The 22035-nt window shown below is 34.9% G+C and overlaps 1 protein-coding gene across 16 annotated transcripts in view; it reads right to left on the bottom strand.

The window, feature by feature from the left end:
- LOC135224312 (spectrin beta chain-like) overlaps nt 1–22035 on the bottom strand; it is a 168319-nt gene that overhangs the window by 28943 nt on the left and 117341 nt on the right. For 13 of the 16 annotated variants that reach the window (XM_064263269.1, XM_064263278.1, XM_064263306.1 and 10 more), the window contains 2 exons: nt 21536–21640; nt 20930–21022 (listed from right to left, as the gene is read on the bottom strand). In XM_064263269.1, coding sequence (XP_064119339.1) covers nt 20930–21022; nt 21536–21640 — 198 coding nt within the window. The remainder of the gene's footprint in view (nt 1–20929; nt 21023–21535; nt 21641–22035) is intronic. The other 3 variants (XM_064263315.1, XM_064263198.1, XM_064263243.1) reach the window with 1 other exon arrangement.

Raw genomic sequence — 22035 nt, 5'->3', positions numbered from 1 at the left:
GTTACATATAGAATATTACATTCGAAAAACATAACTGCATAGTTTCATGTTTCCAGAAATAACATCATAAGGATTAATGGGGATAGTACATTTGACCAGTTGCAGAAACAATTCAATAAACTTGAATTGTAGGCGTTACCAGGCATTGTGGATGCCTTGCTCTTAGACTGAAAAGAATAAAAGAATAAGATTGATTTTAACTGGAAAAAATACAATAAAAGAAAGTGTTTTTATTTCTCACCTAAATATGTTATACCTCAAACCTGTCACAAAGTCTGACCTTCTGCAACAAATCTAAAGACTTGAAAGTGAAAATTTTAATTGTCATAAACTTGGGGAGGGTGAACCTGCCACCTCCAACTTGAGCCTTAGATAGAGTGATTGATTTACTATTATGTGTTATCTGGCATTCTCAAAACTGCTGGGTACTTGAAGTCAGAATCATTTCATTGATAAAAAATTCTGATGCTGAAATAAAACATATACATTACTACGCACTAAAATTTTATATATAAACATCATAACATTAAAGGTGTTATTAGTGGGATATTAACTTAAATTTGTTGCAGAAAGCCTGCTTCAGCAACAAATATGAAATATGGAATCTCCATTACTTTTGTGATTAGTATTCTCTCCAAGTCTTGATAAAGATGTACCTGTCATCCCCACCTTGGACTTTTGAAAAAACTTTCATTTGAATTAAAAAAAGTTCCATTGGTGTTGCCAAATACTGTTTGCTGACTTCCTAATTTTTGATATAGCACTCCAAGATAAAACTAAACACCTCCTGGAAGTATTTTTGCTGCTGCTTGTTTAGTAAACTTATCTGTTTCTGCATTGCCTTGTAAGGCCACCTATGCTGGTACCCAACAAAAATTGGATGTATTTGCTCTGGAGGTTGTGGAGCTACTGAAACATCTTTAAAGTAAATGGTTCATAAACTTAAAACAGGGTCTGAAATGCAATTTTTGCATATGTCAAAATGGAACTACATATTACCAGTACATATCTGCATTTTTCCATGGCAGCTAAAATTCCATGCAGCTCTGATGTAAAATTTTAAGACCATCAAAACCAACACTATCACTGAAATTTAAATTATAACAAATGTATCTGGAGTTCTCCATAAAAACTTAATTGAATTCCTCATCTGTTATGGCCTTCAGTTTTATGAAATAATTCCAGGAGGATACAACTGGCAACTTCCAAGTAGGGGTTAAAGAAATTTTAAAAGGAACCACAAAATTTCTTGGCAAAGTAAAATTGTTTAGAAGCTGCCGTACCCTATAGTAAAATGGTTGTGGGTAATTTGGGCAAGTCTTTAAAAATAAAAAATAAATTCTTTTGAAGCAGTTAGAAAAGCATGAGAATCACGCAAGTTTCTGCAACCTATACCAACACCTGCAGACTATGCTTTGATTTGTTAAGTCTTAACTAAAAATTTTGGGATAAGAAAGGCTTTATATGGTACACTCCTGGTAACTCTAACGCCAGCATGAAGAAAAAGTCTAAAATCCTTAATTAGGATGGAGTTGCTGACATACATTATTTCTCATAAATTAAGTTTCAATATACTAATTAGTTATGTATTCAAGGGTATTTGATGATCTTAATGGGAGAGCATTCAAATTGCTTGCAAGGGCCATAATTAAGAAAATGGCAACTCTCCAAACTTCAGTTCACTGTGTGGGTGGAATGGTGAATGTACTTAAGGCTTTGGAAGAAGTTGCTGCTGTTTGTCTTGGATCTTTTATGATCCCAGCCACATCCAAGACCCAAAAGTTTAGTGTAAAATCTAAAAAATCATTGAAAAAGGTGCAATACTCATCAATTTGAGTATGTATTATGAAATAAAAGACTGGCAGTGAAAATGAGAGGGCCCAAGGGAGTTGGATATTGATGATGATGATTATTCAACAAATCAACCAGAGCAACACTGAAGGTAAAGTGATATACAAGCATATTATGACACTGATGGAAAGGCCTTTTCACCACTGTGGTGGGCACTCAAAGCCTGTGTCATCAAGTAATGGATCTGGAGTGTTTGGATGAGTAGCATATTGGCTAGAGCTTTACAAAATCATAGTTGAACTAATGGAAGACAAAATATAAATCAAAACTATGTTTTTACAGGGATGGTAGAAGTAACACAATATTCTGGACTTAGTAATGAAATAGGAGAATAAGATTAAGTATTCTCATGTTTGATGAAATAAATCAAATGTACCTTTATCAACTGCCAGACTTCGGCAAGATGAAGAAATGGACAGACTTCAGTACGAGAGATGGTAATGTTCTCATGCCCCATGTATCTAAACAGTGTGTTACGGATTACTGGTCACCTGGTATATTATTCATATGCACAAATTTACGATACAAATATACAAATGACTGCCAAGATATTTCTATACATTTAAAAAGCTGTGGTCAATGAAAATGTTATTCAAAGGGCACTTTACTTTCAAACAGTATACATATTACCCATAAGAGGCACTGGTTTGGTATAGAAATAATGTTACCTTTGACAGTAAAACTGGACATGCCATGGATGTTGATGTTCAGAAATAAATGGCTTTAGAAGCCTGAAAATGGTCAGTTCACTACTTACACAGCATCTTCTACAACACCACCTTTACTTGCTCTGTCAAGGTGAGGCCTTTCTGGCAGTAAATGTTAAGAAGAGATTGGAACTGGGTTGTTCAAAAGATGAGTGATGCAGCCCTTGAATGGTAATCTGAAACCATCCCATACTCCAGACACCACTTAGGGTTCCTGCTCTTGGACTATACATGAGAAAGACAACCCCACCCTTGTGGTGGCAGAGGAAGGAGACTGACAACTTTAGCAAGCGCTTCCTCACTTCCTGCTTTTACCTCCTTCCCAAGGTGGGGCTGAAACAAAAAATTGAAAGGGCTGGGAATTTGAAAGGACTGGGAAGCTTCATCGTCATTCTTAGACGTAAAAACCCATATGGTTGTATTAGTTTCTGCTGAAAAAGTTTCAGAGGAGGAGGATCTCAACACACATGACAGTCTAGAACCAGAGGACTTGTTCAAATAGTTCAAAGCCAAAGCTCAGTTGAGGATAGTGTATCTTAAATCTAACCTTCTTCACATCACCATGTTTTATTTAATTCTTAGGAAATATGAGAGAGGAACTGATTGCTGAATTATTTCAAGGGCAAGTGTGCTGTCATCTGATACTTGCCTGGATAAGAGAGGGAGAACTTTGTCTCTCCTACTAAGATTAATGTTGATCCACTGGTTAGCACACCAATGAGCAAGAAAATTGAGAGCCTTTCCTGGACACTAATAACCTCCTAAACAGTTTTTTTCATCAGGAGTTGCAAGACTTGTCACTGAGAAATCTGTCAATGAGTTTAGCCACAGATCCAGCTATGATACCACTTGAAGGGCAGACAACCACACACCAAGACATTTCACTTTGAAGCACTGAAAGCTGGACCTCCCAACAGACTGATGATTTTAATAGAAGAAGGGTGAAGTGTTCTGTCAAGAGAACTAGCAGGTCTGCAAACCAAGTTGTTTTCCTCCTACAAAACTCTACAAGCCAACTGTTACCAAAGTAGCTTTTGCCAACAGATCCCTCCAGAGGGCCACCCACTCTCAACTAAATAGAGTAGGCTGTGGGTTGGCAAGCAGCTGAAGTCACCCACCCCAGATTACTACATCCATGAATGAATGCAATAACCTCCTGACAATGTTGTTCTGATTCAATCATCAGGGGCTCCATAGGGGAAGGACCTTCCACAGGCACAGGTTACCTTATGGAATGATTGACCCTTTTTCAGCCACAGGAAAGGAATCTTGAGGCCAGAACCTCTAACATGCCGATTTTCTCTGGAGAGCCAGGCAAACTTCCAGAAGGGGAAGTGTGATGAGATATTGAAACAGATTTTCCTTGAGCCATTACTTCTATTAATACTGGCATTGAATGAGACAAAGGACTGATTACTCACCTCAATGCATTTGATCAGGGAGAAGAATAGGTTGATTTGATTTGTTTTATATAATTTTTGAATGTTTGGTTTAAACATCTGAATACATATCTTTAATGTATTCCATTACATTATTGATATTTTAAATATCATTTAAAATTGGTTCTATAAACTTGATATATTGATGGCATCACTTTCTCTCCTAAACAAACTTGGGAAAGTCCATCAATGTTTGCTCCACAGTAAGGGGGAGTGTTATCACAAAGATCACACATTGAAGGACTGTACCCTTTAACAGGAACTTATGCATCAATTATGTTTGACCTATCCTTAATTTACAGAGCCTTGTTTCAAATCCATGATTGCTCTGGTAGGATGAAGACCAAGAGTTAATCAAGATACATATCTTTTGATATTTCAAGTTCATGGAAAATGAGCTCCATATGTATATTTTGCCATTTTTGTATGTGATGTTAGATCAGACAGGCCAAACCATATCAGCATGGGGAACTGCAGGGTAATCAAAACCATCTAGTTTAGATGCATATTTCCTTGGATACCAACATGGGTTGGTATTCAACAAAACTGGAATTTTCTGTATAGTCAGATGGGAAGAACTAATCTATTTAACAGCTGAAAGAGAGCTAGAAGTCATGAATAAATAGTATACTTATTTCCCTAAGTTCTATCTGCAATTTCTGAAACTGTAATACTGATTCCACCCTGGGTCTTTGCTCCACCTGAGTAGATCTTGATGGAGTCATGGCTTGTCATGAGGTAAAAACTGGGAGTTTAAGAGGCCCTTCAGATAAGGTTTTTCTTACTTGCTACTCTGGGGGGACACACAAATTCTTCATTCAACCCTAAAACTAAACATTCACCCTCAGTGCTCATATGATAACACTGGGTGCCTAGTCCAAGACCAAGTAATCACAGTACTTGTTAAGCAGCTACTATGGGTCCCAAGGAAAAGGTACTGAGGGATTTATGGGCAACATCCATCACGGTAGAATGAGTAGTAGTCTGAATCGTTTAAGTAATACCATAACATTTTTTGGACTTAAAGGGAGTGTTTGACAACTGGTTATTACTTGTATATAACCTTCCTTAATAGAAGAACTATCCAAATTGTTTACAATAAACACTAACACATTACTCAAGTTTAAAATAAATGCTTTAAGATCCAAGCTATTAAACCTATAGTCTCCATCTTTCTACCAAAGGCTTTCAAAAATATGCACACCTCAAAAACAATACCTTTTAAACTCCAAATTCACAAATATTCATTGCTTTACATCTTTGCAGTTCTTGGAGGATGACCAAATAGAAGCTTACATCAAGATTTTTATAAGAGCAACTAAAAAGTGCTATACCAAAAACAAAAAACCAGAGGCTTCTTTGTTCACTGCCAACCACTTTCATTCATTCATTAGCAGATAAGGAGACACATTAGGTTCCATGAGATCCAGCTCGTAGGTATGATGCTTCCTTCCTCTGGCAGTGTTACCCACCAGCTACAAAGTTATGTGAGAATGGAGACCAAAATACTCTAAATCAAAATATAGCCTACTGCAAAATTAGCAAAAGAAAGGATTTTGCAAAATAATGTTTTTTTACCTATTCAGTATAAAATGTTACCTCTTTCATTTGCACTGTCTACTGCAAAATTTCTCCAGGGGCAAATACCAATATGCAGATGATAGGTTTAGCCAAAGCAAGCATACAAAGCAGTATAAAAACAAAAGCCACGGTACAGATAAGTACTTTACCTCAACACCAGAAAGAGCATGCAGGTTACTTTGATGAGAATGCTTTTCTACTTTTGGAGAGGAATCTGAGGTATTAGGAGGGGTCTTGGGATAAGGAGGAACTGGTGAGGAATACCCCTGAGCATTTTCCATCACTAACTTTGCTACCAAATGATCTACATTACGGACACTTTCCTTTGAACCGTTTATTGAAGCAATGGAATAATATGTCATAATAGAATCACTGCCAGAGCAATACTGGGCAAATGAATCACCATTACTCAGCCTCTCCAGGCAATGGTTGCTTTCACACTTTTCTTCATCTCGAATGCTTTCTGCACTCCTTAATTCAACTGACTGGGGTTGGCTAGTCAATTCTGTCACTTCAGATCCCTCTCCCTCTAATTCATATATAGGAGGAAGGGTGGTACTATTATCTGCAGAATCTGCATAGCCATAAATTGTACTCTTCCTAAAAGCATTTTGATTACCATAAGGGCAACTCTGACCACTTACATGAATACACTTTATTTCACAAGGGGAATTTTCATACCTTAGGAATTCCTCTAATAATGGCTCTTCAGGTATACAACATTCTCTTATTTTTAAACATGAACCTTCATAAAAGTGAGCCTCGGAATCATCTAGTTTATCAAATTCTTTACAATAGTTGAAACACTTATATTCGTGACATGCATCAGGTAGGCAAAAATTTGTGGTAGTTTTATCAACAGCATTATAACCAAGAGAAAGTGGAGAGCTTCTGCCCATTTCTATGCTTTGTGAAGATATAGTAGATAATGAAAATGTTTGGTCAGGAGGAGCACTCTCTGGCCGACCACAATAATAGTTACATTTCTGACTTAACAGCTCTGTAAAAAGATCATCTGTTTCTGAATCCTTTACGTGAACTGTATCTGTTAACTGAGGATTAGAAGTAGAATCTCTTCTTTCTCTATGTCTTTTTAAAGATCCCACAGGACTTCCTTTGGAAAAATTTTTCTCATAAGAAAAACTACTAAAAGTTGACTGGTTGAACTGCAACTGTGTAAGTGCAGGACAAGAGAAGGCCGTAAAAAATGCTTGAACTGGGGTAGGGTAGGTTTCACAATGCTCAAATGGATGAGGTGAGTAAGGAGGAAGAGACATGCGACGATCAAAGCCATAATCAACTTCTTTATGTTCCAAGTCACCAATACTACTGCAAGGTGCTGAAACACTCCTAAATCTAAATTCTTCCAGCTGTGCATAAATGAAAAATTAAATACAGTATATGTGCTCATCTGGCTCCATCACTTTTCTGCTTCTTTTATATTAAAAACAATCCTAAATACAATAAACTATTAAGAAGTAAAATAAAATACTGGGCATCAATGAGAAACATACATCAAGGTGAGAGCATTTACATCAAGCAACTTATCTATCATAACTTTCTAAATCATCAACAAATTTAAAAATCAATACTGTTTCACTTCTATAAAATTCTAAACCTGTCTATATAATATTTCATAAAAAAAAAATATCAAAATCACTGAGTCATTTCCTGCTGATAATCTTAGTCTAAAATCCAAGACCTGTAACATGATTTGCTTAAAAAAAAAAAGTTAATAAAATTTAAAAATCTACTGTGAATAATACTTAATTTATTCAAGCTACCATGCAGCAGGTTTATTCAGTATAAAAACAGTGTAACCTTTTTTTTAAGATTTCCAGATCTCTAAGTAGGTTACAACTTATAACAATAAAAAGGTAGATATCTGTTAGAAGACCAATTTACAAATTATATATCAATTACTAAATGCTTTCAGGACAGGATTGACTTCAATATCAGCCACTAAGTATTAAAAGATTTGTTCATTATTACCTACAAGTATAAATTAAATTTTCTGTATATTAAATGCACAAAGCATGCACATTCCATATCCAGAAATAAAATAGTTTAAAATATTAAAAAAATTAAACCAGTCACAAAATATTTATAGCTATGACTACAAAAACCATCGTAAAACTTCCTACAAAGCTGTCATACTATTAGTAAATTATTTTCAAACACCTGAAAGCTGTATATTGTAAAAACATTTTTTACTTGAATTAAATGGTTTCAAAGCATTAAAATCTAAGAAAACCACCAAGTTTACTGCAACGTGGTCCGTTCAGTAAGACTAAGTTAGCCCTATACCTACAGCTCCATGAAAACTACAGTACAATATATAAAAAAAATATCCATAAGTAAAAATTTTTTCAAACCATGAAATTGACATATTACTTACTGGATAACTTCTGAACATACAAATCTGTATTTAGCATTCAGCAATCTTACATGAATAGATTTGAACAGTAGCACTCTGGAGGACCAAAAAATCGTTACACCTACAAGTCAATTAGTACTATACATTATGTATAAATAAAGTGATTTTAGCGCGTTAAATGTCTTCCTCAATCGATGTAAACTGATATATCTGCAAACCACTGCATTTGGAAATTAACTTGCCCATGTTCTTATACAATATTTTGATTTAAAAGTGTACAGCAAAACAGAGAAATTCCTTTGCAAATAGTAAGCGTTAATTAAAATCACACCTAAACCCTAATTGAAAACATTTTCATTAACACCTGACTGGATGCAAATACCATTTGCATATATATTTTTTGTGAAACCATATTATATACTGACATCCTTGTAAAACTGAAGTGTACAAAATACCAAAACTTTTAGTTTTGTACATAAGAAAAGTTTTTACTGATGCCATTATAGCATGTTAATGGTAGTAGGTCATGAGGCTGGTTGCAAAATGCACAGCTAAGTAGTAACTAAATGGTTAGCAAGAGACATTTGTTACAATTGTATCTTTTTTCTCCTAACTCAACTTTGTAACCAAGAAATCTGCATCAATTTGAGGGTATGGTGAGAGGCAAGCACTGCATTAATTTTAGAGGTCCTCGAAATGCTGACATGAACTGTGTTCTTTTCTAAAGATGTACTTTACCTATAGAGTAAATCTTTTCTAAAGGTTTACTTTACCTATAGAGTAAAACGCTCATGGTTCACTTTCATTAGCTGATTTTTCTACCTTGAGCATCCAATTGATATTCACTATTCTATAGCTGACCTTTTATGACTTTTCATGATCAAAAGAATATGATTGTACAACTCACTTCCAGTATATTGATATGGGGCTATAAGGTTTGTAAGCTTTCCAGATAATCCCCACTTGACATACAAGCTCATTGAGGTACCAAATACCAATTTGACTGTGATGATACCAAAATAAACAACAGTGGCAGCAGGTGAGTTCAGGAGTTGGTAGTCTTTATCATAATTATCAGACTTACTGTATATACTCGCATATCATGCGACTTTTGAAGCCCTAATTTTGGAGCTGATTTTAAGGGAGTCGCATCTTACAGAAGACATAAAATTCGAGTATGTAATAATCATATATTAGTATCGTATGATAAAATACAAGCATAATGGTTATGCATCTTTTCCATGGATCTTATACAAAGTTATGTTTTACTTCACTGCATCCTATAATATCATATGTATTTTCATATTACCATTTGTTTGTATTATAAAATACAAACATAACAATCATGTTTTGGCTTGAAAATCAGCTGATGGCAATTGCGAGTAAGTTTTGCTGTGTCGAACATATCAGAGCGACTTTCTTGCTTCCACTTAGCGCAAATGAATTTTGATATACAGGTGGCCCACGGTTAACGGCACAATCACTTAGCGGCGAATCGGTTTTACGGCTGTTGTCAAAAATCATTTAAAAAATAAGGTATTTTAAGGTATTTTTACGGCACAATTTTCGGTCAACAGCACCGCTAGCACCGTTATGTCTAACAAGTTCATACATTTGTAGAAATGCCGTTCAGACCATAAAGGTTATGCAAATGATATTAAAAAATTTCATGGAGAGTTATTACATAGGTATTAGGGTAAAATATATGCATCTGATGCTGTTCTATGCCGAAAATACTGAGTTACATAAGTGCAAATTTGGCTACGGATGTGTCGATTTATAAATGTTCATGCTTTTATGTTTAAAATGTGTATGAAAATGTATTACATATAGGGTATTTTTATTTCTGCACAGAAATATGATACAAAGGCAGCTTTTGAAACTGCCCTTCACGTTATTAAAGAGTATGTTTTTTCATGTTCTTTCTTGTGAGCCGCCACCTGATGCTCTTCCCAAAAAATCTTTAAAAAAGTGCAAATTTAGCAATTGATGTGTCGATTTTATAAATGTTCATGCTTTTATGATTAAAATGTGAATGAAAATGTATTACGTATAGGGTATTTTTATTTCTCCGCAGAAATATGATACAAAGGTAGCTTTTGAAACTGCTCTTTGCGTTATCAAATACGATGTTTTTTCTGTCGTTCTTGTAAGCCGCTACCTGCCGCTTTTCCAATAATATCGTGTTTAAAAGAGTGCAAATTTAGTGATCGATGTGTTGATTTTATAAAGTATTTCTATTTTTGTACATATATATGATATAAAATAAGGCAGCTCTTGTAACTACCCTCCACGTTGTCTGAGGATGTTTTTTCATGTTCGTTCTTGTCCGCCACTGTTCCGAAAAATGCATGGTGTTATTTTATTAATTATGCATCTTTTCCATAAATCCTTTAAAAAGTTATGGATTAATTCACTGTATCCAATAATATTGTATGTATTCTCATATTATTGTATAAAAAGTACTACGGCAAATCTAAGCCAGTATTCCACGGAGCGGCCAATGTTTTGGTTTGAAATCAGCTGATGGCGAATAAGAGTTTGTTTCGCCATATTTAACGCAATTCTGAGCTAATTTTCTTGCTTCTACTTAGCATAAACGAATATCTAGATACTTGACTTATATGAGACAAGGTTATTTTTCCTTATAAGACGTGTTTTTGGGTGGAAATATGAATTGAATAGGTCTCGTTGTGATTGTGAACTAATTTTTTTTTCATTAACATATTACGTTGGCGGCAAGTTTATTGCGTAAAAATATTGTGGTTCCGTTCACAATTTTCCTTTATATCATCATAACACGAACTTTACGTTATTTATCTTATATCGGCGTGAAACCAACAGTAAAATATGTTCTTTCAAGCACAGTGGTTTTGATTAAAATGATTTTATCTAATTTTTATCTACGGTTGTGTTTGATGGCATACGTTTACTGGAATTTTATCCTTGTTGCCGATGCACGATAATAGTCATTAGCAGCTTGAACAGTTTTCTCAGCTTCAGTTATAACTAGGTTTAAATTTAACAGTATATTTCCCGATTGATCTTTGATCTATAGCAAATAAACTTATTACATTAAGATATCTCAGTTCTATTCTACATAACGTCATTTATAACAACTACGGTAATAGTGCACTATAGTACGATGACTGAAATACAAGCCAAACGGATGTTATCCAATTCGGTTGTACTTAGAAAAAAAAAAAAGTAGTTTCTCGTTCGGTTGTTCATCTCTGTACATGTTTACGCAACGAGTTTAACATTAAAACCATACTTTCATCATTCTCTTTTGCTGTTTTTGAACTTATGTAACTAGAAGATGGGATAAAGTTAGGCTATTGTAATTTGGTCTCTCATAATATTGGATTATCATAAGACGAATTATCATAACTTGAACACTACAGCTACCTGTACACTGTATAAACCTTATTATGTCTTAAATACTCTAGACACCCAAAGGATTAAAGCTAGACTTTTTTCACTTTACAGTATTTATAATACTATTATGCACTGTACAGTACTACTGTACAGTAAATTCTATAGTACTATACTGCATAAATATAATTTTACTTATTGCGCCATTGTGGGATTACAGCGCCATTTGACTGGTGTAGGTCGACGTTAACCGGTCTAGAATTTCGAAATGTGTGTGGCGGCCGTAGGCTTTGAAATCGTTTAGCGTCGCAAATCACTTAGCGTCGGCGGCCAGGAACGGAACCCCTGCCACTAACCGAGGGCCGCCTGTACTCTTATTTATATGAGACGAGGTTATTTTACGTTATACAGTGTTTTCAAGTGGAAATATCACTTAAAAACGTATTGTGTGTGAACGAAATTTAGTTATTTTTTCGTTAGTAGATGGCGCTGAGGGTATGTTTATTGCATAAACAAAAATCAACAGATTCCGTTTGATATTTTCACTTTATCTCATCAGCATACTACGAGCTTTACGTATTTATCTTTTATCGGAGTGAAAACAGTAAATGTGTTCTTTTCATGCCCAATAGTTTTGATTAAAACACATTTTTGTCATTTTGCTTACGGTCGAGTTTGAAGGTACTACACCGAAGTTTGCGAGTTTCGTCCATATAGTACTATTATCGTGCATTGGCAACATAGACATAACTCCAGTAAACTTACAACATCAAACACAACCGTAGATAAAATTGAGAGAAAATCGTTTAAATCAAAACTTCAGGTCTTGAAAGAACACATTTTACTGTTGTTTTCACGCCAATAAAAGCCAAGTAACGTTACGGTAAAGGTTCGTACTATGATGAAATGAAGTGAAAATAGCGAACTGAATCATGTAATATTTTTACATACACAATAAACATGCCCACAATGCAATCTGTTTATGAAAAAAAAAAATACTTTATTTCACGAGGCGTATTAAATTCATATTTCGACTTAAAAACATGTAGTAAAATGACAAATTACCTTCTCCTATATAAGTAAAGTATCTAGATATTTTACGCTAACTAAAAGAAAGGCAATCCGCTAAGAATTATAAGTTAAATACGGAGAAATAAACACTTATCCGCCATCAGCTGATTTCTAATCCAAAATACTGACCGCTTTGTAAGTTTTATGATATGAGAATACATACAATATTATTGGCTACTGTAATGTATAACTTTTTAAAAGAATCACAGAAATGATGCATATTCATTGTTTTTATTTCGTAAATATACTAGCCGTCAGCAGCCTGCCATCGTTCAATTAGGCAAGCCGATGTTGGTCTGAATCTGATTCCCATTTCGTGTCCATTTTTTTTTTCTACAGATATGTCATAGTCAGAATGCATTGAACTTCCAAAATTGGCTTATCTTACTAAATTACTAAATTATATCTTATATGTAGTATACAGTATACTGAAGGCTAGGCTACTGTATTCGTATATATACGATATATGTACCACGATATCATCATCATTGTATACGTAAGGCTAACTTGTTAAATGTTATTCGATTTCTCTTTGTACTGAATTATCATAAGCCAATGTGCATTGAACCTAGAGAATTAGCTGTAATTAATAATTACTATGCCATATATGTATGAAGTATGCTGTGTAGTGTAGGATAGGCTACCCTATCTGTAAAGATGGTACTGATTACCCTAGTGTAGGCTAGGCTAGTATAATATTCTTACGGAAAATTAACACAGGCCGACTTACGTCCTAATCGATTTGTGACTGGTTGGTCATAATCAATTGCGGTAGTAAGTCGACTACTACCAGTAATGTAAAAATATATCAGTTCTATTCTCCTTAACATAATTTGTAACATAACTATGGTAATTTTTTACTATCGTACAATGGTTGAAATGCAAGCAAAAAGGCTGTTGTTATTGGATTGGTTGTTCATAGCAAATCAGCTGTTTCTGGCTGTATGCGTTTTCCAAACAAGTAGTACGTATATCATTACAACCGATATTTTTGGCATTCTCTTTAACTTTTTTTAAACTTAACTAGAAGATGGTATAGATTAAGAGATGGAGGAAAAGAAGTTAGCCTAACTAAAAAATGGAATGGATAAAGAGTAGGAAAAGAGATTAGCCCATTGTTATTTGGTCTAAATTGAACTCGCATGATACGTGATAAAATCATTTTTTAAGGGTGAAAATTTGGGGGTCGCATGATATGCAAGATCGTGTGTTACGCAAGTATATACAGTAATTGCAAACAGCTTTTTTTGTGGGGGATGTGCAATATTTTCAAGCATCTCGTAATACTTACTCGATTCCACCTACAAAAACTTAATTTTGGAAGCTTTTTTTGTGCCACTGTATAGAGTAATCATTCAGCTGTAAATATAAACAAAATTGAGCACCCTACCTTGTATATTGTTAAAGCAACGAGTCTTAAAAAAAATTTATAAAAAATTTTCTGTATAATGCTAGAGTCACTGCCATTTCCCACAGACTTAGCTGTTTATAAGTGACATAAGCAAAAGGGTTAAACTGATGTTTAGTTGAAAATACTAGTGATTTTTGTACCTAATATATATTCTAAAATGTTAAATGATGGATTCAAAGTACTCCTCTAATACAAATGGAAGCATGACAGGCATTCTTCTTCATGACTTCAGTGCCTCTTCTACCACCACATTATTTTCAAGAAAAATTAAATGCTAAGTCTATAACTGCCATTCAGCCAGTGAAAAATTGGGTGAAACCCAGTTAAAATAACAACCCTCTTCATCATCTGAATTTCTTATATTGACACAAAGACTTAAGGGATGTCAATTAAAACTATCAACTTCTTACAGAATACTAATGTAATTGTAACCAAAACTAAAGAACTACTGATCTTTTGTTTTAAAAACAAATGTCATAACTTGCATTCAATGTCAAAAGTTATCCATCAATAATATGTCAAAATTAAAAATTCTTGTACCATAAGACAAACAGCACTCTGGTTAGACTGAATTGTGGAATGTGGGACTTTGCTCACTTAATTATTTATATTTATCAAACTTTGACTTCAAAATGTGCTCTTTCCTCAAATCCACTACACTATTATTTCTTCAACTATGTCATAAAGGATGAAAGAAAATTGGGTTTCACAAAATGACTGAACTAACTTTAAGCATGCAATGATGAAATATAGAATAGGGGAATATAAAATACATTAATTTTAATTAATCAACCATTCCTAAAAGTATATTACACACCTGACCCCAGTATCATTTGTAAATTAAATTAAATCTCCATGTTTCATACATACCATTCTCTTGTTTAACTTTTTTTATCAATGCCTGATTACATATCATACCTATCATTACCTCAAACTGGTGCAGATGCTGGGAGGAAGAAACCAACTTGTGGGGATAAGAGGTTAAAACTATTAAATAGATTTGTATCTATCAATGGAACAAAAGAACACTAATTTTATATGCGTAATGATGTCTCCATACAATGCATAAACCTTATTTACTTACCCTCACTACTTGGATGAGAGAGAGAGAGAGAGAGAGAGAGAGAGAGAGAGAGAGAGAGAGAGAGAGAGAGAGAGAGAGAGAGAGAGAGAGAGAGAGCAATGAGGTTATAAAACAATGAAGTGACAAAATTACCAAAATATGTTTTCCAACCCACTCATAAATCATTTGTATGCTTAGTATTGTAGTCACACTGTTCCCAGGATTAACAGTCTTATGTCTGTCTGTCTGACAAAGTTCTTTCAAAACACATGAGGCCTCTAGACTTTTAGTATAATTAACTACGTATTTACATCACTTTTCATGGAAAATATGTAAGGTAGTATGAAAAACTTCTGTATAATAAATTTTTTTTATCAACCCCATTATTCATTTAGGTGGGAGGACTGAGATACTGAACTTACAGAAGTATATCATAAGTCTGCAGGATCTGACAAGAGTAACATAACCATTCACACTTCTTTACTAAACTACAATATAGTATTATATGGTTTTTTGATGGACTACATTTTCAGAAGTGAAGGATTCTCTTAGGCTGAATAACTCAACTCACTACACTAAGTCAATAATCAAGACCTATCTTGGCCAACAGGTGCTAAATCTAACCATCTTTAGGAGGCCATGTAAAAATCAAGAAAGTGACATAAGACTAAGAAAGTACATAATATAAAAATGAAGCTAGTACCATCTCTCCCCTCAAAATTAAAGTTGCATATTCAAGATAATCTGCATGTTCCTCGGATAGTCAAACCTAAAGTCTTTCACATGGATATACCTTCTGCAAAAGCTGGTCTGGTCACTGAAGCTTGACAACAAGGTAGTTAAAGGTGGCAGCCAGGTAAGAGGTATTGTACAAACCATTTGCCTGTCCGTAACTCCTTCTTCCTGCAGTTAAGAGGTGGGATTATGATAGACGTCACATTGTATTTTCTAAGTTAAAAAGGAAACTATCTTGAATTTTGCATATGATCCTGTGAAACTATAAACCATCTTTCATATGGGGTTCCAACCGCATATGAAAGTCATCACGAAAGATGACTGGCACTGTTCTGAAGGCTGAACATGAGGTTATTAAATCTATGATATATCCAAACAGTCTGTGCCAAAAGCAAAATATCAAATGGACTAAATGTCACCACCCAGAAACAAAAACTTCCAGGTCAAGTATATTGAGTAGGGAAGGCTGACTCCTATAATTCATATAACATAACATTGTAAGCAAGGGACTGATAGGGACTTATACCAGTGTGTGGTTCACCAAGTACACTCAGAAAAACTGAGGGGAAACTATGTCCCATATAATAACAAAAATGGTCACTTTAAACAAGAAGTTGTTCTACCACATGTGGATCACAGAACAAGAGCCTTGCTTGAAATTAACTTGAGCAGGGTAGAGTCTGCTCAAGAAATAGGGCAGCATTGAACCACTAAAAGCAGTTTGAACATTTGATAATTAAACTCCTTCAGCACTCTGTAGGACAAAATCTAGGCTACACCTCCAGCTGCACTGATAGCCTTCTCTAGCAAAAGGTTTTTAAGGAAATTGAAAGATGAGCTTAAAACAAAAATTTCATGAGGTTTTACCTTAAAAAATGGTAGATCAGGAATCAACTTTGTGTGCACTAACTTTATTAACCAATGTAGAAAAAATTACATAGCATTTAGAACATTGTGTGTTTGGCCTCCTAACACTACAGCGTAAATTCTTAATTCTGCCTCTTAAAGGTCAAGTCTAAGTAAATCCTCAAGAGCTCTAACTTGACAAAGCAGAGTTTTCTCTTCACCATTACACTAGGGACCATCACAAATCTGGGGAGGACTTTTGCTTTCATGTTTTTAGCACAAAAGTTTGGAGGAAAAGGGACCGAGTTGGCCTCCTGAACAAAGCCCACATTACAATAAAGGGCCTGAAGCTCACTAATATGCTATGTTATAGCAAGAACTATGAGGAAAAAGTGTCTTCAATGTTGAGTTCTAAAAAGGAAGTTTTATCCAAAGGCTCAAACTAAAATAACATAAACAAGTTAAGAACAACAACCAAATTCTATCCTAAACAATAACAGGGTGGTTTCGGGTCTTCCAGCTCAAATGATCGAAAGACCCCTTTCAAATTTAAGTATATGCCATATTCAAGTTAGTATGTCAAAAAAATGAAGTCAACATACAGTGATTTCCTTTAATCGCTGAACATAACATCTCTTTGCTTAGCTGAGATATAAAAAGAATTTAATCAGGTTATCTAAAGAGGTAAAGGTGCTGGACACCTATCAGGACAGGCACCAAGATCAATACAATGACTATTGTTAACACAATCTACGGAGGAAAACTTTCTAGAGTTATATGACTGATTCTCTACCCGCGCTCAAAAGATGAATGCAGCAATTTTGATGGAATCTTCTTAGGTAAGCTTGTATGAAATCTTTCCTGAATGGAAGAAAGCAAGGAATGTTTCTGTCAAAAGAACTAGCTTTGGAAAGCATTCTTTCCCAGGCCACCAAGGAACTATCAATGATATCCTTGGGCTCTCAGATGCTTGCGACTTTAGTACTTTCCTCAAAAATGTAAACTGAGGAAAAGTGTACGTCTAGATTCAACTACTCCTGAAGAAAAACATTGACTGCCCACACCTGAGGATCCTGACATGAAGATTACTTGGAGTTTTGTTTGGATAGTCACAAAGAGATCAATGTATGGGGCTCCCCAAGGGTTCCACAACTTGAGACCACCAGATGAAGACAATTATCATGGAAGAACTTGCACCTTCCCACTGAATTGGTCTGCAATAACACCATTTCACCCTGGGACAAACTGTAGTAAAAGAATAATATACAGACAGTCCCCAGTTATCAGTGGACTTGGTTAATGGCAATCCAGTTTGATGGGGCTTATCTAGCGCCATAAAATTGGCAATTTATGGCACCATAATGCCCAATGTTTCCGGTTATCGGCACCATAAGGCACTGATAATAGAGTTATGGCACCATAACATACGTACCAGAGGTGCCATTAACTGGTTACCGGCACCATTAGCACCATTAATTGCTGAGTTTCGGTTAATGACGGTTTTTGCTTATCAGCACCCCACCAAGAATGGAACTCGCCAATAACCGGGGACTGCCTGTACCTCGACCCATTCTAAAGAAGTTTCTCTGCAAGCCTAAAGAAATCTCTTGATTTTGTGCATCCTTGCCTCCTACGGTAAGAGATTAATTGTCAGAGTAGACTCTGACCGTCTAGTCTCTGACTAGATGTTCCACTTGCATACACCCTTCCATACTGCAAAAAGCTCTTGGTTGTTTATTAGCATCTTGCTTTCCTCTACTGTCAACTTGCTGACACTTCAATGCTTCCCAGAATGGTTCCCCAGCCTGACCCCAAAGCATCTGAGGACAATGTGAGGTCTGGGCTTTTGAGGTCTAGATGCCGACCCATCAGCAGTCTTTATCTATGAAGAGAACCTAAATGATCTGAAAGAACTACCATTGACACTGAGCCTAGAAAATGAAACCTGCCCAAAACGTTCTTGAGGTAAAATTGAATTGTGTAAGAGATAGAGGGTTAACATGAAATACGAAATAAGTGATAATATTGGACAAGTAAATGATTAAACAACTGAAGTACAGACAGAGTTCACAAACTACTGAAATTACTAATGCAAAAGTCGGTTAATGTGAGGGCTTAACTTTACTGAATAAATTCAGAGAACAAGAAAATTTTGAGACAGCAGACGACTCAGAGGTAGGTGGTGAAGGGGCCAGACTGCTGTCCCAAGACATGCCTTGGTTCCCTGGCAAAGAAGACCTACTGAAGTAGTGCAGGCCAAGAAATGGGGCTACAGACATAAGTAGAAAACTATAACCCCCTTTGGAGGGAGAACAGATGGAGTGGACTTATGGCCAAGCTTAGCTATTTGCCTTAGTTATCTATTGGCCTCTCACATCCAATACTGGAAAAAATTATATATTTTCTCAACACACCATGCCTTACATTCTTCATAATGAGCAGAAAAACCACACTCATTACCCCTACAGGAACAGACAGTGTGTGACCATTGTGCCCAACAGAAAAACTTATTCCTAATGAACCTAATGTTCGTATCTCTGCCCGTTGTGAACATTACAACACCACCTGGTGTGAAACATGATTATAGGATGAAGATGTAAGCTAACTATTACAGTAGGAAACATTCATCCCAAAATGATAAATTCTTAATCAATTTGTATTTTTCATAACTAACAAACCTTCAGTCTTAACATTAGGATAATACTAGCACCAAACTGGAAACTGGTAGAATTAATAAAAAACTTGTCTCTATTGTTCAAGTATTATTATTATTAATAGGGGTTAGTTTTTCCAGACCTCTGAGTCTCAAGTAGACTCTTCTCGGGCTGGTTATTGTTCAAGTAACCCTGCCATACTAAACATCCAAACAAAAGCATTATAACTCGTTGTCAACAATTGTTAAAGACTGATGTACTACTGACCAACTCAACAACACTCAAATACCTGCCACCATTAACAACATTATGTACCAGCTTTTGCCATATGTATATCCACATAAAAGACAAAGGTTTGTATTTTTGTGGGAACATTAAATGCATGCTGGGGATGACCAACACTTTCCTTATTTCTTTATCATGGCAAATAAACGATATTATACAGACTTTCAGCAAAGGATAAGAAAAGTCATACAAACTTCCAGTGAAGAATAAGAAGTGATTAAGTTTGTTATCCACTAGTTTATGTTTTAGCTTCCATATAAGAAGCTGAGACCATTAATCAGAATCACTGGGAAGGTAGTCACTTCTAGTAATGCATTCTCCAGAAAGAAAGTAAACTTCTATTGATAAGCCTATTCTCAGCTAACACATCAGTTCTATGCATCATAAAGTAAGTAAAAGAGGATTTTACTTTGTATGGATATCGCATCATTATCTTAATCTGAACTGTATACTGTATTAATATGCATGACTCTATCTGGTTTCTACAAAGCTAATATAGTGTTGTCACAAAATATGACAAATTTTTAACCAATTTGTATTTTTCATAACCAACAAACCTTCGGTCTTAACATTAGGATAATACTAGTGCCAAGCTGGAAACTGGTAGAATTAATAATAAAACTTGTGAGATCCAGTGACTATTGGCATCTGTACCAGTCACAGGATACTGTAGTTCCCAGAATGCCCTCGCCGTCCCGTGACCTATCAGTTACTTTCCTACCGCCTTTAAGATAGGACGATATTACTTTATATATTCTCTAAAACTATTAAAAAAGTGAGATAATGATACAGTCAACACCATTCGACAGAATAATTTACAAAAAATTCAACCTACTCATAACTACTTTTGTGTCTGAAATTGAAAGAGCACTTATTTTAAAGCCAAAAGCTTGGAAAAACTGTGTAAAACTGACCCTGTCATTCATAACATGAAATACCCCAACTGCTTAGAATGTACTGTAAAAAGAGAATATGACCCTTGTTAAAATAAACTGAAGTCCCGCAGCCCCAAATTGGATTTCTATAAGTAATTTCATACAATAACTTCTATGTGATTCATAAAGCAATAACGTTGGCTTCCTTTCACTGATATGCAAAAGTTTAAGTATACCCAATAACCATTTCCAGGGAAATGAATGTAAATATTGCAAAAAAGGGATTCTGCAAAATTAATTTGTATGTGATAACTACACAGACAAAACGGTATCTGGTAGCAGGCACCACTTTCGGTTTGAAAAGCAATATAACAGACATGCCACATTATCAAATGGTTTAATTTTCTAAATGAAAAGAACATTCAGTGCAAAATAAAAACTCAAACACTAAGAATTTTGAAAATTCCAAATATAATATCCTTTATTTACCGAATAAATGTTCTCAATTACTCAAAGTGATTAATCTTAACCTTGCATGACATCGGAATGAAACCATGAAATATTTGCTAAAATCTATCTTCCCCTAAAATAATATAATACTCAGTGAAATTGAAGACAACACATTCTTTATGAATTTTCGTTATTAACCGAACATTCACCGGATCATCATCACCGTAGCGTTGGCCATAGTACACTGCTCGACCCTGTTCATCCGACAGGCCTAGACGTTTATCTTGCTCACGCAATTCCAGCTACCATACAAGTCACAAAGTCAATATCTCAATTTTTCAATGTTTTGTTAATCATAAATTTATATGAGATTTTCTTTTTCTAACTCAATGAAACCTTAGGGTACAGAAATTTTCTGAAAATTTCAAGTAAATATAAGATATATTAACTATGTTCTTGTATAAAATATCAAACCAGTTTTAAATTAATCATAAGAATATCATAAACAAAATCTCATGTTTTGTACTGTAGTGGTAACTGACCTTTTTTAAAGTCTAAAATGTTCATTTTACTAAAAAAAATTGTGAATGTTTTTGCTCACATTATGAAAGTGTGGATAAAATGGGTTACAATTATATTTCCTATTTCTTCTAGTTGCTGTAGCAGGTGATGTCTACCACCTCCTACACTTTCAAGTAATAAAACTAAGAGAAATGCAGAAATTAAACATCCGAAATTAGTAACCATGGATGTCAACCACCCCTAGAAAATTTATGGTGTAGAAGTTAACAATAAAATATATTTTTAAACCTTACCGTCGTTAATCTTTCTAAAGCAGCAAACCGCTCCTCCTGCGCTGAACATGCCTTATCAAAAGCTTCATGTTTTTTAATCAGATTTTCAACTTCATCAATGGAACACTGAAATATACAATAAAACAAAAATTAGCTATCAACAAATGCTATATAATTTAAAACTCCTGTTAAATCATATGTACATTCAGGGTTTAGCCAATATATTAGTTTTATCCAAACATCAATGTCTGTGCACATTTAAGACAAAAAAAATTTCCAGCATCTCAATACAAATACGACAAGGAGGGAATGAACAGACATGTTTCACAGGGCACTGTTGTTTTACTTTTACTTGCTATTAGAAAAACATTTCCCAAATAAAAAATGGAAGTTACTGTGGTTCTGGAGTCAGACGAGATTGATTCAACAGCAATGAACTTAATTCGTGATATAAATATGTTAACCCTTAGAGAGATTCTGATGACAATTACGGTCATCATCCATATTTCAACTGTTGAGAT

The sequence above is a fragment of the Macrobrachium nipponense genome, chromosome 20 (genome assembly GCF_015104395.2).
Source record: "Macrobrachium nipponense isolate FS-2020 chromosome 20, ASM1510439v2, whole genome shotgun sequence".
Classification (NCBI taxonomy): domain Eukaryota; kingdom Metazoa; phylum Arthropoda; class Malacostraca; order Decapoda; family Palaemonidae; genus Macrobrachium; species Macrobrachium nipponense.
Note: the sequence above shows the minus strand (reverse complement) of the source record. Positions and strands in the feature narration are given on the sequence as shown.